The sequence below is a fragment of the Watersipora subatra genome, chromosome 2 (assembly GCF_963576615.1).
Source record: "Watersipora subatra chromosome 2, tzWatSuba1.1, whole genome shotgun sequence".
Taxonomy (NCBI): domain Eukaryota; kingdom Metazoa; phylum Bryozoa; class Gymnolaemata; order Cheilostomatida; family Watersiporidae; genus Watersipora; species Watersipora subatra.
This window is the reverse complement of record NC_088709.1, coordinates 15,134,205-15,151,708: the sequence shown is the minus strand read 5'-3', so window position 1 is coordinate 15,151,708 and position 17,504 is coordinate 15,134,205. Positions and strand designations below refer to the sequence as shown.

The window sequence follows — 17,504 nt, the reverse complement described above, 5'->3', positions numbered from 1 at the left end:
TTCGAAATAATAGCACCGCGTTAAACAAAGAACTACTATTAGCCTGAGAAGTTAGTAATCATTTCTATGGCGTTGCTTTGCAAGTTCATCTACCATCAATTTAAACTGTTTTTATATATATAGGCTACTTCAAAGTTTTACCGAAAAAAATGAAAAGCTTTGGAGATGGACATCGAGAGAATTGATCACTTAATATTATGGGTTCATAAAGATCTAAAACAATCAAAGTGGCAGTCAAATGGAGATGACGTTCAAATAGAGGGTGGCGCTCTATTTTTCAACCCTTCTTTCATAGTGAGGGTCAAATAGAGGTGGTGTTCAAATAGAGGTGGTGTTCAAATAATAGAGGTGGTGTTCAAATAGAGGTGGCATTCAAATAGGGGGGTGTTTAATTAGAGGTTTTACGGTATTTTCGGTGGAAACAAAACATAAACAAATTATACTGGTGTAAAAGCATCTTAAATTACACAAAAGTACAGAAAGGTGTGAATCACAGAACAAGTTTTTATGTTCAGCATATTATGTTTTTATGTTCTCACATATTTGGTGAGAAGAATTTATCACACAATAGCTCTTAATTTCTCAACATAACTTTAAAAAAGCTCTGAGTTCTATAAAGATGAACCTCTAACAGGCAAAAGCAATTAACAGTAGAGAACTACTACAACTCATTAGTTTCAAAAGTATGAATAAAGTTATAACACATGTACAGAAAGAATTTAGAAGCTGAATTCCTTGTTAACAACATAAAACTTATACTACAGCATGAATAAAATGGAACAAAACGATCCAACAATTTGATGTAACAAATAAACCACAAGTTACCAATTTTGAGTTTATTTTAAAATCGGAGAACACTCTAAAGAGTAAAAGTTGTCGCTTGAATCTGCTAGTAAACAGATTTATAAGATTTCATGATGACGCCTAATAGAGTTTTTCTGTATGATACAAAAACTTGAAAATTCTTTCCTTGATTACTCTGAATTACGCATTGTAATGAGTAATTTTAGAAAAGGTTATATCTAGAACCTTCACTAAGCCCTCAAACTAAAACCTTCAGAAGTCTATAAGTCAATTTCTCAGCAATTCTGTACAGCCATATACATGTAGATATCCACATGACATAAAGATTGTATGTGCATACACAAAACTTTTGTTATATGTAAAATGGTGTCATTTGCAGTTGAGTACCAACACACTTTTGACAGAAAAACTTTTACACTTTAAGTACAAAATATAAAGCATACACACAAACTTTTTTTTTAAATCGCAAACAGAAAGAGAGCCAGAAAAGACTACATGCAGGAAAGCGTTAAGTACTGCGGTGAGACTGCTACTGTCAAGCCTCGAACTATGATCACCTCTGCATACAAATTTTCAACTTATGGCATAAAATTTTTGAGAATATTCTTCTCGACATTTTGAAGTATTTTGTAACGGACGCCACCCAAAGCATTACAATATTCCAAACAAAAAGAGGCAGATCGTAAATACTAAAAATTGCTTCAACTGAGAGGACTGAAATTGGTCGCCTCGACTGACAGCAATCAAGAGAATTTAAATTTGACATAAAATTTAAGTTTTTCCATTTATTTGATCACGTAGTTTTATATAGTTTGATAGAATGTATTTGTTTTGATGCTATACGAAACATTTAATGCGGTTTTTTGTTCCGAAAAATTCTCATAAAAATATTTTGTCTAACATATAAAACTTTTGACGTAAAAATCAAATACTAGAATGAATGACTTCTCACAGCACATATGCACACAAAAGGGAAGGTCGGAGATAAAAAATGAAGATGGGAGATAACTGGAAACACTAACCTGTACTGTAACCCTCAGCTGTTTTACGCCTCAGGTTGTCTACCGATTCCTCTGTGGTGTCAGCCCACTCGAGCACCAGTCTTCTTCCGTAAAGATGGGTACTGTGGCACAAGGCCTTGAAAGCTCGCTACAATAGCATCCCTTGGAGTAACAAATCCCAATTTGCACTGAACCAGAACTGTCTTATTTCATTTTACTTTACAAACACTAAATGATTGAAATTATTATTTTTATAAAACTCACAGCAATTTTGTTGATTCAGGTTAGTGAAGCATTTTAAAAAAGTTCTATAAAAAAGGCACTACATATTATGAGTGTATTAACTGGTTGCAGAGGGCCGAAGCTTAAATGACGCAATTATTTAAACAACGAATTATACAACTAAATATGTTTATTCTCTTTTGAAATTAAGCTGGCAGATATTATTGGCTCTGATAGCGACAGGATGAATAACCAGACTTGCATGTCATAAGGTATTAAAATCTTCTGTTAATAAATTGAGAGAATGAAAACAAATCAAAAGATCCAAACAAACACATGTTCCAGCTACACCTATCAAGATGTTCTTTACACATTTTATGGCCTTCAGCAAAACCAGGAACAAAAATCTTTACTATAATAAGAGGTGTGTCCGTTCGTCCGTATGAGCCATAGTTGGAGTTTGTGAAAAAAGATTCGGGATGCATGATTCGGGATGCAAACTTGCATCCGCTAGGTACCTGACACGGTAACATCTGCACCATTCAGAAGCATAAGACAATGCTGAATAATTGTGGGCATAGTTATTACACCTGACAATCTCACAGCATATGAGACTGCCAGGGTACTAGTGGCTATAATTTAGTGAGTGGTAGAAATATGCCAAAATTTAGACAGGCAGAAGTGTTTGCAAGACCTTAATTTAAACAGCGTTAGAGACGAGTCCATCCTAATTTATGCAGTTTATGGTATAATCACTGGTCAATCACCCGCTACTTACACACCCAATAAACCAGTAAGAAATACATTTATGGCAGTATGCGACAGGTGATTTGGGCATACATGAGACGGCACTTTATTAAACCACATATTCATGACTGAACAGTGATGCCTAGCTGCACTAACAAACAGCTTTCTCAAGAAGCACATTGCCAGTTGTAATACGTGACGAGAAAACTGACATGAAAAGATTTTGTTGGCAAAATGACATAACAACTGAGTGCCATGTCCCTTGCGCTGATCAATGATTCACTATCATTCATCAGGAAGCGCTAAAGGAAGCATATAGATTAAGATAGAACAGATACGGCATAAACTATTAGCTATTAGCTTGTGAGAAGATACACAGTACAAATCCCAAGATTAATGTTTCCTACCGGCAGTAATGGGCTAATCTCTTGTTTTTAAATTCTCAACTCAACTATATTCATTTAACATATTCATATATATAATATATTAAAATATATCATAATATATATATTCAAATTCATATATTCATTCAACATTCACGTGCATTCAATATATGATATCGGCAGAGATAAACACAGGAGTCATTCAAACTTTGATCTCTATTAACTCTGTATAACTCAACTCTCAGTTGGCAGGTCCAAAGTCAAACACAGTCACTCAATTTAACAACTAACCCCCCCCCCCCCGTCTTGACATCTTTTCAAAATATTGGAAAAATGACTAAGTATAAATGTGAAAGCTTTAAAAAAGACAATCCCAATAAATGGCTTTTGTCCTCAATATTTAGAAAGGTATGGGGATGATACAACACGAGATTGTTACCGATTTCAACAAACCTGAAATAAAATTAATTTGGAATTGCCTCCTTTGACCATCTATTACCAATCAAAAGAAGCTGACTCCATTGTTTTCCATGTTTCTCAAGTAATATTCACAAGACAGCTTAACCAATTTTTCAAAACGGGAGTTTTTTACCTTGCAAAAAGAAAACATTGAAACATCACAGTTGTTTTTAACATAGTATTATAATAATAAAATATACATTAATATAATAATAGGATAATAAGCTGTAAACCTTTGACGTTTGAAATGTTACAATATTGACTCGCCTTGCAGAGATCGAAGTAAGACTGACAGATTACATTTCTTTAGCCATGCATTACTCAGGGAATGTGGGGTGGGTTTTCTGATCCATATTAAACATAGGACAACAAACTAACACTGATCAGCTAATTTTATAAGTCTGAGCTGACTACTCACCATTTAACTAGTAAAGCAGTTTAGTTGTAAATCATTTTACTCTGTGTGCTGATTGAAAGTTATGCATATCACATGACATTAAGTAGAAAAGCAGAAATTGTCAGCTATTACGGCGTTTATCGAGCGGTGATGCTGAACCAAATTCCTCTCCAGAGTCTCTGCTGACTTTACAATTCGATCTTGACATAACTCAGTTTTCAACAAGAATTGTATAACTCAACTTGAATTATCATGGATCGCGTGACTCAATTTAAGTCATTTGAATTCAAATCAGTTTGAAAATATTTGTAAACTCATAAACTACTGGTTCAAGGTAAAAAAAATAGTTACACTCTTTGATTTCAAAATTTTTTATATCCTTCTTCTCTGTAACGTCACGCGATCAATCATATCAATAATCAATATCAATAATCAATCATTAGCAATAAGTGGCAATTTGTATGGTTTAAAAGATGAGTTGAAACAATTAACAGTCTTCAGCACAAGTCAAGGAGCACCATCAGATAATGGCAAGCTTCCACGTGACTAATTGGTTGTCCTTGCCCCTTTCGCTACGCATTGTAAGATATACGGCAAGCGAATGACTCATCACTGATAGACGAGCCTGCTGACGTGACATATGAGGTAAGCAAGTGATAAGTGCAGCAAGGGAATATAAGACCCTGAAAAAAGAAAAGTAGAAAAAAGGACGAAAGATGTAGGGATGAAAATATAGAGTGGATGAAGATGGAGCTGGAAAGATGGGTAAGGAGCTGGTAATTCCGAGTCGTTTGATATCCACCATTACTTACGCAGTCCTTTGCTACAAATAGATACTGACCTTAGCATCATTCTTTGTTATGAAGTCGACAAAAGCAAAGCCTCTGTGCTGACCTCCCACCTTTTTAGGCAGTCGAACCAGCTTTAGTTCCCCAAAAACTCTGTAAAATATGAGTTATACAGTAATTATTAGCTATCTCTGAGTGTCTGTCAGCCTAGGACTCCTCTTACGAAAACAATAAATTATTAAAGAGGTGGTTTTACAAAAAAAGCATAAAAGTAAGTTGATCACAGCAAAAAATAGAAGTCGCACCGCTTTAAGAATGAGAGGAAACAGGGCAGATAAAGAGAGAATAGAAAATTAATAATAAGAACAAAGATGGTTAGGATGGACAGATAAAGAGGAAATATGAGTGAAAGAGAGAGGCAGTAAGGGACATGCATAAGATTTTGTTCAGTGTCAAGAGTTTAATGCTAAAACTGTCAAGTTAATTTCTTTAAAAAATTAAGTTATAACATGTAAACTGTATTTTAGACATAACAAAGTTGACTTCTTACACAAATTTATTATGTTTGAAGTACCTACTGGACTTAACCATTTCCAGCATCAAAACTTTTGATGAGAACTTTACTAGGCCATATTTACGATGAAAACTTTACTGGACCATGTCTAAGATGAAACTTTACTATATCATGTCTAAGGTGAAAACTTTATCACACCATGTCTATAGCGCTGTAGCTATCTAGTAAGCACACACCACAGTGATTTCTACGATGAACTCTGATTCTCATCATAATCACTCCTAAGAGTACTCACTTGAAGAGCTCAGTGACTTCACTTCTATTAGCCTGAAACGGAATGTTCCTGACTAGAATCTTTGTACTTGTCTGTTTCTTCTTACCATCTTGTCTTTTCCTCTCCACAGTTGAAGCGCTAAACAAAAAATAAAACAAGTGGTTTAAAGAAACGTTACAATTTTATAGGCTTTATACAATAAACACTTTATATATTTCAATTTATGATACAATTAGTTTCAAATTTGTCTATCTTAATTTGCTCTTTATTTGCTTGTAAATGCTGCTCAGCCTTTAACTGCTACCTGCACAATAGTTCATTTATAGACAAAAATGTTTAAAATCTCTTATTTTATACTTTCAGTGTAGCTAAAAATGAGAGATTCTGCATATGCTGTTATTCAATACTGAAAGTTTGATAAAAGCAACATAGATTCAAACAGTACGTATTTTTTTTTACTTTTGCCCTATTGTAATAGCGATATAACATTGCTTATATCGACAGCAAAGTGCAGTAGACTTAACTACCTTGCAATGCATACAGGGAGAATCACACCTATAATAATCCCACTCATATTAATAGAAAAGTCTGTTGTCATGAAATCAGTAAAAAGTTTTATAAAGGCTTGAACAGAAAATGATCCTACGCTAATTGCGTTTTGCTGGCTTCTGCACTAATCTGATAGCAATATACGTAATGTAGTATTTATTATATTAATAATATACAGCAGCACACAATAGGCTAAAATTCCTTAGCAAAGTGTACTCAAAAAGTCAGGCGGGATCACGATGCACCTATTACGGTATTACACTTGTAGAAAGGCTGGTTTTCTTGATGAATATTAGATTATCTTAAAGGTTGACTTGCAACAAAATTCACATTACAGTTATTTGATATGAAAAGATTCACTATATCTTACTCTGATGTGTTGTAGGTGCAAAATATGTGGAAATGTGATTACAAGCTCTTAAAAGCTCAAAAACAAACAGAAAATCGCAGCCACCCGAGACCGCCATAGTTTGGATTCTCTTTCCAAAACGGCTCAAATGTGACGTAGTTGTGAGAGATGGTTTCTGTTAACACTTTCATGCAACCTTATTCGTCAGAATATTTTCACAAATATACTTCACACATTCAATAAAACCATGTCTATTGTTCTTACGCGTCTGTTTTATCGTCATCGTAATGCTGTCACTTTTAGCAGTGATATCCTATAACTTACCGTAAAAACTCGTTTAATTTTTTAGCCTTAGCTTGAAGGAGTACATATCATTGTCTGATAATCATGACGAGCCTGTTGGTCACTTGTGATAATCGAAAAGTGCTGCAAAAATTATTTGCGAAGTATTGGGTCACATGATCAGACTTACGACTGGAAGTTTTGAACACCAGTCAGAGAACTGATTGCTCATACCCTCTGTTACATCGCACACGACTCCATCATATACGAAAATACAACAAGAGTTGTATGAAAACAAAGATTAACCTTCCGTCTCCCAAATCAGTTATATCCTGCACCATACGAGCAGTCAAATAAGGATACCAGCAGACATGTCTGAATGTGTTCTGTGTTCAGGTCAAGATCATTAGTGTTGAAAGTAAAGAATAGCCTTCACCAAATGAAGGACAAATGTTCACGGCATGCTGACCGAAATGTCCAAACATGTCAATATTAATAAACTCCACTTTGTCATCGTATCTGTCAGTCAGTCCGGGCAAAACACTACGCATTTCCACATTTTTAGCTGATTTTGTCCAGATTTCCCACGCACATGCTTTGGGCCTTCAGCCAGGTCACCAAAATATTCAGTTTCAAAACTTCATCTGGTTCCTAAAAATCAGCCTCTTAGACACCCATCTGATTAGAAACTCATGAATGCTCCTTCACATTAAGGAAAACTACCCTCAATGAACGAGTTCATAGATTGCTGTCATGGAAGTAGTGTAGCTATTTGTGTTGACAATCTACACGCGTGCTGCAGGCTAACCGACTAAAAATGAAAGAAACCCGGGCAACGCCAGGTTTAATGCTAGTATTATATACTTGTTATAATACTTCAAACCTTCTATATTCTATACATTAATATAATCCCTAATAATTTAAAACTTTATCTGGTTTCTGAGCATCAGCCTCTTAAACAACAATCTGACTAGAAACTCAAAAATGCTAGAGTTGCCCCGATTTTGGTATCGGAATCGGTATCGGTGCCGATATGAGTGTCAAGTATCTGAATCGGTATCGGCCGATCTTTTCTTAAAAAATCTGAACCTGCCGATACTTTTTACAGATCAACCATTTAGCAGAAAACTGTATTTTAACCTGCTATACTAATAAAAATTCATCAGCTGTAAGCTTCTTACTTTTACTTAATGAATTTCAGGCCTGCCACACAATTTATTTCATGTCTATAGCCTGATCAACACAGCGAAGGAAACTTTTTAGCCAGAACGTAAACAAAAAGTGTGGTATTTCCCAATTACAGCGATAGGTTTTATTGCAAGCAATCACGAACAAGATAACAAAAATGGGAAACAAGAACGCAGTGTAATATTTCTATTTACTAGCATTACGAAAGTAATTTAAACAGTCGACGCATAAAGTTATCTATCACTCTCATGATCCTGACGATACAATGGATCGTTTGTATTGTACAAAAAACGGTAACCCCAGTGGCGTATCGGTATGTAGCCTGTCCTCCAACATCTGTTGCAAGGGAATCCCCCTTCAGGACGCTTGGCTACATTGATAATGATGGAAGAAAAGAGACGTCTTACTGAGATAATTGAATCACTAACGGTTTTTAAAGGAAACATTGATTTGCTATAAACTTGTACAGGCACAGCAGTTCATCTAACAATAGAAGAGGGACTTCGCTATCACAGATAGAACTGTACCACTAACAGTAATTACCTTTATTTACAAATTACAAGAAACATGGACTGTTTTGTTACTACATGCACGGTATGTCAGTATGTGAATATGTATATATTTTTTTCCATAAATGCAAACAAATAAATACAATAGTATTCATGTTTTCTTTGCATTATGTTTGTATTTGCATAATAAAATGAGCTACTATCTATGCAACACAAAAGATCTGAATCGGTATCTGAATCGGATTATTTTTCAATTAGGATCGGTATATCGGATCGGTATCTGAATCGGCTGGTGAATTTAGAATCGGGGCATCTCTAAAAAATGCCCCTTTGCAAGCATTAAAGATGTAGTTGTGTCAAAAAATTCAATTTAATGAAATTAAGACTCATTAAAGGCTAAAACATCAGCTACAATTTGATGCCATTTTTGTCTTTGTAGACCGACCCTGTCCAGAGATATATACGTTTGAATGAGGCCCTTTTTTAAAAAGCTCACGTTCCAGCGGGTGCCTTTTTCGTGACGTCACAAGCAAGGTATCTGAAACGAAACCACGAGCAATAAATATGAGGTCGCTTCGTTAGCCAATCATGCGCGCGAAATTTTTATATAGGCCGTCATAAATGTTATCACTCATAAAACGCGTTGTCTGTGATCTCGAAGATTCTCGTAATTAGATAATTCATTCTCATAGTTACTGATTCAACGCGTTTCAACAATTACTAAGTTATACATAGTTTTAAAATGGCTTCAAGTTCGAGCGACCGCTACTCAGAGTTATCTGAGCAACTTTTAGTAAAAGATTGGAGTAGACAGCCTATGGTCAAAGCTGACAGGCGTCAGCAGCGTTTTGCTGCAGAGGAAGACAGAATGGAGGTAAATTAACTTAGTCTTCTATACCTAAGTAAATGTAATATTTTTTTAGTCATAAATACATATACCAATTAATAAAATGATAACTCTTTGCTATCTCCAATCATCGTTTCATAGCTTATCTGCCGTTTTGCCTAGCTATAAATTTTTTTTCGAATTTTCTTTGGTAAATTAGAGTCATGATTACAAATTATTTTCACTCGTAGGAAGTGGGTAAAATCGATTGATCATTGCAAATCTTTAATCTCCAGAACCAAAGCTTCGAATCGTTGGCTTGGCGTACTTGTGCCTTTATTAAATGTTTATTCGTTTTTTTAAAATTACACTCGCAATCTCCAATTCAACTTGCAATCCAACTCCCAATTTGGAAGCTGTCAATAGATACGCTTTAGAATGACATATCTATGAATGACATATTTTTTGCATTTGTTTTACTGATTACAGAATGTTTATGTCGTCCCACCAGCCGAAGAAGCTTTGTCAGCGTGGAAACTGCCATAAAGGGAAAAGAGAGACTTGAATCCGTGCTGCATAAGCCATGATGTTTTGTTTGAGTTTGTTGCAGTAGATGAATTTGTCTTATTGTATCAGCTAATACTATGTGAGTGGCCACGACTTGATGAATATTTTTAATAAAAGCTTTATGCCGAGATTAAATATTTTTGCTTGTAAAATTTATATAATAAAATAATATTGTTGAAGATAATGCAAAACATGATTTGCAGAATATTGTAGTGAATTTGATATGGTATATGGATGTCCGCAAAACTGGAGAATGTGAGTTCAAATCCAGTTTGCAGCAGACTTCTCATCCTTAAAACTCTATCCCTGTCTATATTCTTTTCAAAGACGTGGCTTGCTTATTTCACTTAGGTAGTATTCGGTAAGAATACTACTAGTAAGAAACTAGTACGTAGACGGTGTAGGCAATGATATACAGCTCCGCCCCAAGGATAGGCGACATAATGTGGGCGGGGCTTATGGGAGGCTGTATATCGTTAGTATGGGTAGCTGCTGAACTGTGCTGATACAAAGACCGCGTTCTACATAGGGTAAGTGCTTGACAGATTTACCGTAGACCGGTAGAATTGGTAGTCGGTACCCAAATGTTTACACAACATTTGGAGAAAGTGAGTAGAACAAATTTTCAATTTTCGTTATTTGAGGCCTTTGAAACATTCATAATAATGCATCTGTAGCAGGATTTAAAATTTTATTCTAGCCAACATGAGCAAATACAAAATAAGATATATGCCAATAGAGCCGCGTAAGACTAGACTTTTATCGCAAATACCCGATGTGAATACGAGAGATAGAGACAGGTTGCCTAACGCGTGACATCATTTTGGGCAAGTCTGGGCACGTTTTGGTGGCCTGAGCGTTTTTACGGCGATCAGATTTTTTCGGTTTTAATCTTCAAATATCTTGGCAATGCGATCGCGTAACACAACAAACAACATATCAACTGATAAAGAAAAAAAATGCTTTCTTTTAAGATCAACTTAAATTTGACGCAACTACATCTTTAAGGACAATTGTCTTCAATAAACGTCTTCATGGAATGTTGTACATGAAAGCAGTGTAGAAATTCGCTTTAAAAATTTGCAATCATGCTACGGACTATCTGATCAAAAATGAAAGAGATCCTGGGCAATGCCAGAGTTACTGCCAGTTGAACAATAAAATTATCTCCCCTGCCGTATTGTAGACACATAATGAAAGCTAGTTGAAACAATAAAAACAAAGGCTATACTAGGCGCATCCAGTATTTCCATTTAATGAGCATCTGTTAGTGTTCAGACTCTGACACCTAGACCCTTGCAACTACAGTCATGTTCAACACCGATATACATGTAGCTATCAAATACCAATCCTACTGGTGACTGACTAATGAACCACCTAGAGATAAGCTTTTATCAAAGGTTTCCATTCACTGTGACCTAGTGAGACAAGCTACCGGATGACAACTCACCGGTTGGATGTTCGTTCAGAGAGCTTCAACTCAAGAGTGTGCTTGTCGAGTGTGCTGTGTTGTAGCTCTTTCAGGGCTGCCTGAACCATAGGTGCTTCTCTAAACTGTACAAAGCCATATCCCATTGATAAAGCTTTGCCTGGTTTCTTCGGGTCTCTTTTCACAGCTATAGTTGCATTTACCACCTTCCCACAAGACTTGAAATGCTACAAGAAAAGAGACTAAACAGGAGTTGGCCTTGAAAAGATGTTATCGTATTATTATCTATGCATTTTAGCTATTATTTTATTATTAGCTGGTTTCCTCGGGTCTCTTTTCACAGCTATAGTTGCAATTATAACCTTCCCACAAGACTTGAAATGCTACAAGGAAAAAGACTAAACAGGAGTTGGCCTTGAAAAGATGTTATCGAATTATTAGCTATGCATTGGTTAACAAGATGTCATCATGATATCAAAATAAAAGGGAAACAAGCTGCTTAGTGGCCAGTTTTTGGAGATCTAAAAAACACGCGGATAAAATGACACATTATTATCACTCCAATGAGAGGACAATTCTTCCGACCAACCTTTTTCATTGCAGATTCTGTTGTATCAAAGTTCAAATTTTTAACAAATAATGTGCAGCCCTCTCCAGAACTTGGATCATCGCTCTCTGAATTCGAGTCGGATTCTAAAAATGTAATTTGATCAAATAATTTAAGGCAACCAACTGAGAAGTTCAACTAAAACTTATTAAGGGGATTAGAAATGAGTGGAGAGAAAAGAAAAGACAAGAAGGTATGTGGGATGACTAGACAGAAATGACGATTGTGTCAAAATACCACGCTGACGAAATACTAACAAAAAAAAACCAAAAGGGCTGCCTAATCAACAAGACAGTATTTTGAAAACGGTGGGTAGATTTTTTGCATTCACCACTTTACCGTAGAAACAAACATAGTCTCATTTTGGATAAGCAATTACGTTCCACTCATTAAGATTTCAAGTTCAATTTACAAGATCTACAGACCTAAGATCAACAGACCTAAGATCTACAGACCTAAGATCAACAGACCTAAGATCAACAGACCTAAGATCAACAGACCTAAGATCAACAGACATAAGATCAACAGACCTAAGATCTACAGACATAAGATCAACAGACCTAAGATCAACAGACCTAAGATCAACAGACATAAGATCAACAGACCTAAGATCTACAGACATAAGATCTACAGACCTAAGATCAACAGACATAAGATCAACAGACCTAAGATCTACAGACCTAAGATCAACAGACCTAAGATCAACAGACCTAAGATCAACAGACCTAAGATCAACAGACCTAAGATCAACAGACCTAAGATCAACAGACCTAAGATCAACAGACCTAAGATCAACAGACCTAAGATCAACAGACATAAGATCTACAGACCTAAGATCAACAGACCTAAGATCTACAGACCTAAGATCTACAGACCTAAGATCAACAGACATAAGATCAACAGACCTAAGATCTACAGACATAAGATCTACAGACCTAAGATCAACAGACATAAGATCTACAGACCTAAGATCAACAGACATAAGATCAACAGACCTAAGATCTACAGACATAAGATCAACAGACCTAAGATCTACAGACATAAGATCTACAGACCTAAGATCAACAGACATAAGATCAACAGACCTAAGATCTACAGACATAAGATCTACAGACCTAAGATCAACAGACATAAGATCAACAGACATAAGATCAACAGACCTAAGATCAACAGACATAAGATCTACAGACATAAGATCTACAGACCTAAGATCAACAGACATAAGATCTACAGACATAAGATCAACAGACATAAGATCAACAGACATAAGATCAACAGACCTAAGATCAACAGACATAAGATCTACAGACATAAGATCAACAGACCTAAGATCTACAGACATAAGATCTACAGACATAAGATCAACAGACCTAAGATCTACAGACCTAAGATCTACAGACCTAAGATCAACAGACATAAGATCAACAGACCTAAGATCTACAGACATAAGATCTACAGACATAAGATCTACAGACATAAGATCAACAGACCTAAGATCAACAGACCTAAGATCTACAGACCTAAGATCAACAGACCTAAGATCTACAGACCTAAGATCTACAGACCTAAGATCAACAGACCTAAGATCTACAGACCTAAGATCTACAGACATAAGATCTACAGACCTAAGATCAACAGACATAAGATCAACAGACCTAAGATCTACAGACATAAGATCTACAGACCTAAGATCAACAGACCTAAGATCAACAGACATAAGATCAACAGACCTAAGATCAACAGACCTAAGATCTACAGACCTAAGATCTACAGACCTAAGATCAACAGACATAAGATCTACAGACATAAGATCAACAGACATAAGATCAACAGACATAAGATCAACAGACCTAAGATCAACAGACATAAGATCTACAGACATAAGATCAACAGACCTAAGATCTACAGACATAAGATCTACAGACATAAGATCAACAGACCTAAGATCTACAGACCTAAGATCTACAGACCTAAGATCTACAGACATAAGATCTACAGACATAAGATCTACAGACCTAAGATCAACAGACCTAAGATCTACAGACCTAAGATCAACAGACCTAAGATCAACAGACATAAGATCAACAGACCTAAGATCTACAGACATAAGATCAACAGACCTAAGATCTACAGACATAAGATCTACAGACATAAGATCTACAGACCTAAGATCAACAGACCTAAGATCTACAGACATAAGATCTACAGACCTAAGATCAACAGACATAAGATCAACAGACATAAGATCAACAGACATAAGATCTACAGACCTAAGATCTACAGACCTAAGATCTACAGACATAAGATATACAGACCTAAGATCAACAGACATAAGATCTACAGACCTAAGATCTACAGACCTAAGATCTACAGACATAAGATCTACAGACATAAGATCTACAGACCTAAGATCAACAGACCTAAGATCTACAGACCTAAGATCAACAGACCTAAGATCAACAGACATAAGATCAACAGACCTAAGATCTACAGACATAAGATCAACAGACCTAAGATCTACAGACCTAAGATCTACAGACATAAGATCTACAGACATAAGATCTACAGACCTAAGATCAACAGACCTAAGATCTACAGACATAAGATCTACAGACCTAAGATCAACAGACCTAAGATCTACAGACCTAAGATCTACAGACATAAGATCTACAGACCTAAGATCAACAGACATAAGATCAACAGACCTAAGATCTACAGACATAAGATCTACAGACCTAAGATCAACAGACCTAAGATCAACAGACATAAGATCAACAGACCTAAGATCAACAGACCTAAGATCTACAGACCTAAGATCTACAGACCTAAGATCAACAGACATAAGATCTACAGACATAAGATCAACAGACATAAGATCAACAGACATAAGATCAACAGACCTAAGATCAACAGACATAAGATCTACAGACATAAGATCAACAGACCTAAGATCTACAGACATAAGATCTACAGACATAAGATCAACAGACCTAAGATCTACAGACCTAAGATCTACAGACCTAAGATCTACAGACATAAGATCTACAGACATAAGATCTACAGACCTAAGATCAACAGACCTAAGATCTACAGACCTAAGATCAACAGACCTAAGATCAACAGACATAAGATCAACAGACCTAAGATCTACAGACATAAGATCAACAGACCTAAGATCTACAGACATAAGATCTACAGACATAAGATCTACAGACCTAAGATCAACAGACCTAAGATCTACAGACATAAGATCTACAGACCTAAGATCAACAGACATAAGATCAACAGACATAAGATCAACAGACATAAGATCTACAGACCTAAGATCTACAGACCTAAGATCTACAGACATAAGATATACAGACCTAAGATCAACAGACATAAGATCTACAGACCTAAGATCTACAGACCTAAGATCTACAGACATAAGATCTACAGACATAAGATCTACAGACCTAAGATCAACAGACCTAAGATCTACAGACCTAAGATCAACAGACCTAAGATCAACAGACATAAGATCAACAGACCTAAGATCTACAGACATAAGATCAACAGACCTAAGATCTACAGACCTAAGATCTACAGACATAAGATCTACAGACATAAGATCTACAGACCTAAGATCAACAGACCTAAGATCTACAGACATAAGATCTACAGACCTAAGATCAACAGACATAAGATCAACAGACATAAGATCAACAGACATAAGATCTACAGACCTAAGATCTACAGACCTAAGATCTACAGACATAAGATATACAGACCTAAGATCAACAGACATAAGATCTACAGACCTAAGATCTACAGACCTAAGATCAACAGACATAAGATCTACAGACCTAAGATCAACAGACCTAAGATCTACAGACATAAGATCAACAGACCTAAGATCTACAGACCTAAGATCAACAGACATAAGATCAACAGACATAAGATCTACAGACCTAAGATCTACAGACCTAAGATCTACAGACATAAGATATACAGACCTAAGATCAACAGACATAAGATCTACAGACCTAAGATCTACAGACATAAGATCAACAGACCTAAGATCTACAGACCTAAGATCAACAGACCTAAGATCTACAGACATAAGATCAACAGACCTAAGATCAACAGACCTAAGATCTACAGACATAAGATCTACAGACCTAAGATCAACAGACATAAGATCAACAGACATAAGATCAACAGACATAAGATCAACAGACCTAAGATCAACAGACCTAAGATCTACAGACATAAGATCTACAGACCTAAGATCTACAGACCTAAGATCAACAGACATAAGATCTACAGACATAAGATCAACAGACATAAGATCAACAGACATAAGACCAACAGACCTAAGATCAACAGACATAAGATCTACAGACATAAGATCAACAGACCTAAGATCTACAGACATAAGATCTACAGACATAAGATCAACAGACCTAAGATCTACAGACCTAAGATCTACAGACCTAAGATCTACAGACATAAGATCTACAGACATAAGATCTACAGACCTAAGATCAACAGACCTAAGATCTACAGACCTAAGATCAACAGACCTAAGATCAACAGACATAAGATCAACAGACCTAAGATCTACAGACATAAGATCAACAGACCTAAGATCTACAGACCTAAGATCTACAGACATAAGATCTACAGACATAAGATCTACAGACCTAAGATCAACAGACCTAAGATCTACAGACATAAGATCTACAGACCTAAGATCAACAGACATAAGATCAACAGACATAAGATCAACAGACATAAGATCTACAGACCTAAGATCTACAGACCTAAGATCTACAGACATAAGATATACAGACCTAAGATCAACAGACATAAGATCTACAGACCTAAGATCTACAGACCTAAGATCTACAGACATAAGATCTACAGACATAAGATCTACAGACCTAAGATCAACAGACCTAAGATCTACAGACCTAAGATCAACAGACCTAAGATCAACAGACATAAGATCAACAGACCTAAGATCTACAGACATAAGATCAACAGACCTAAGATCTACAGACCTAAGATCTACAGACCTAAGATCAACAGACCTAAGATCTACAGACCTAAGATCAACAGACATAAGATCTACAGACATAAGATCAACAGACCTAAGATCTACAGACCTAAGATCTACAGACCTAAGATCAACAGACCTAAGATCAACAGACCTAAGATCAACAGACATAAGATCTACAGACATAAGATCAACAGACCTAAGATCAACAGACCTAAGATCAACAGACATAAGATCTACAGACCTAAGATCTACAGACCTAAGATCAACAGACCTAAGATCTACAGACCTAAGATCAACAGACATAAGATCTACAGACATAAGATCAACAGACCTAAGATCTACAGACCTAAGATCTACAGACCTAAGATCAACAGACCTAAGATCAACAGACCTAAGATCAACAGACATAAGATCTACAGACATAAGATCAACAGACCTAAGATCAACAGACCTAAGATCAACAGACATAAGATCTACAGACCTAAGATCTACAGACCTAAGATCTACAGACATAAGATCTACAGACATAAGATCAACAGACCTAAGATCAACAGACCTAAGATCA

At 36.0% G+C, this 17,504-nt stretch overlaps 1 protein-coding gene across 2 annotated transcripts in view; it reads right to left on the bottom strand.

Moving 5' to 3' along the window:
- The window catches only part of LOC137386815 (probable RNA-binding protein 19), a 41,846-nt gene that overhangs the window by 4,124 nt on the left and 20,218 nt on the right, over window positions 1–17,504 (bottom strand). For both annotated transcript variants that reach the window (XM_068072968.1, XM_068072969.1), the window contains exons 15-19: window positions 11,878–11,981; window positions 11,310–11,515; window positions 5,611–5,727; window positions 4,855–4,954; window positions 1,827–1,953 (exon numbers count right to left, since the gene is read on the bottom strand). In XM_068072968.1, coding sequence (XP_067929069.1) covers window positions 1,827–1,953; window positions 4,855–4,954; window positions 5,611–5,727; window positions 11,310–11,515; window positions 11,878–11,981 — 654 coding nt within the window. The remainder of the gene's footprint in view (window positions 1–1,826; window positions 1,954–4,854; window positions 4,955–5,610; window positions 5,728–11,309; window positions 11,516–11,877; window positions 11,982–17,504) is intronic.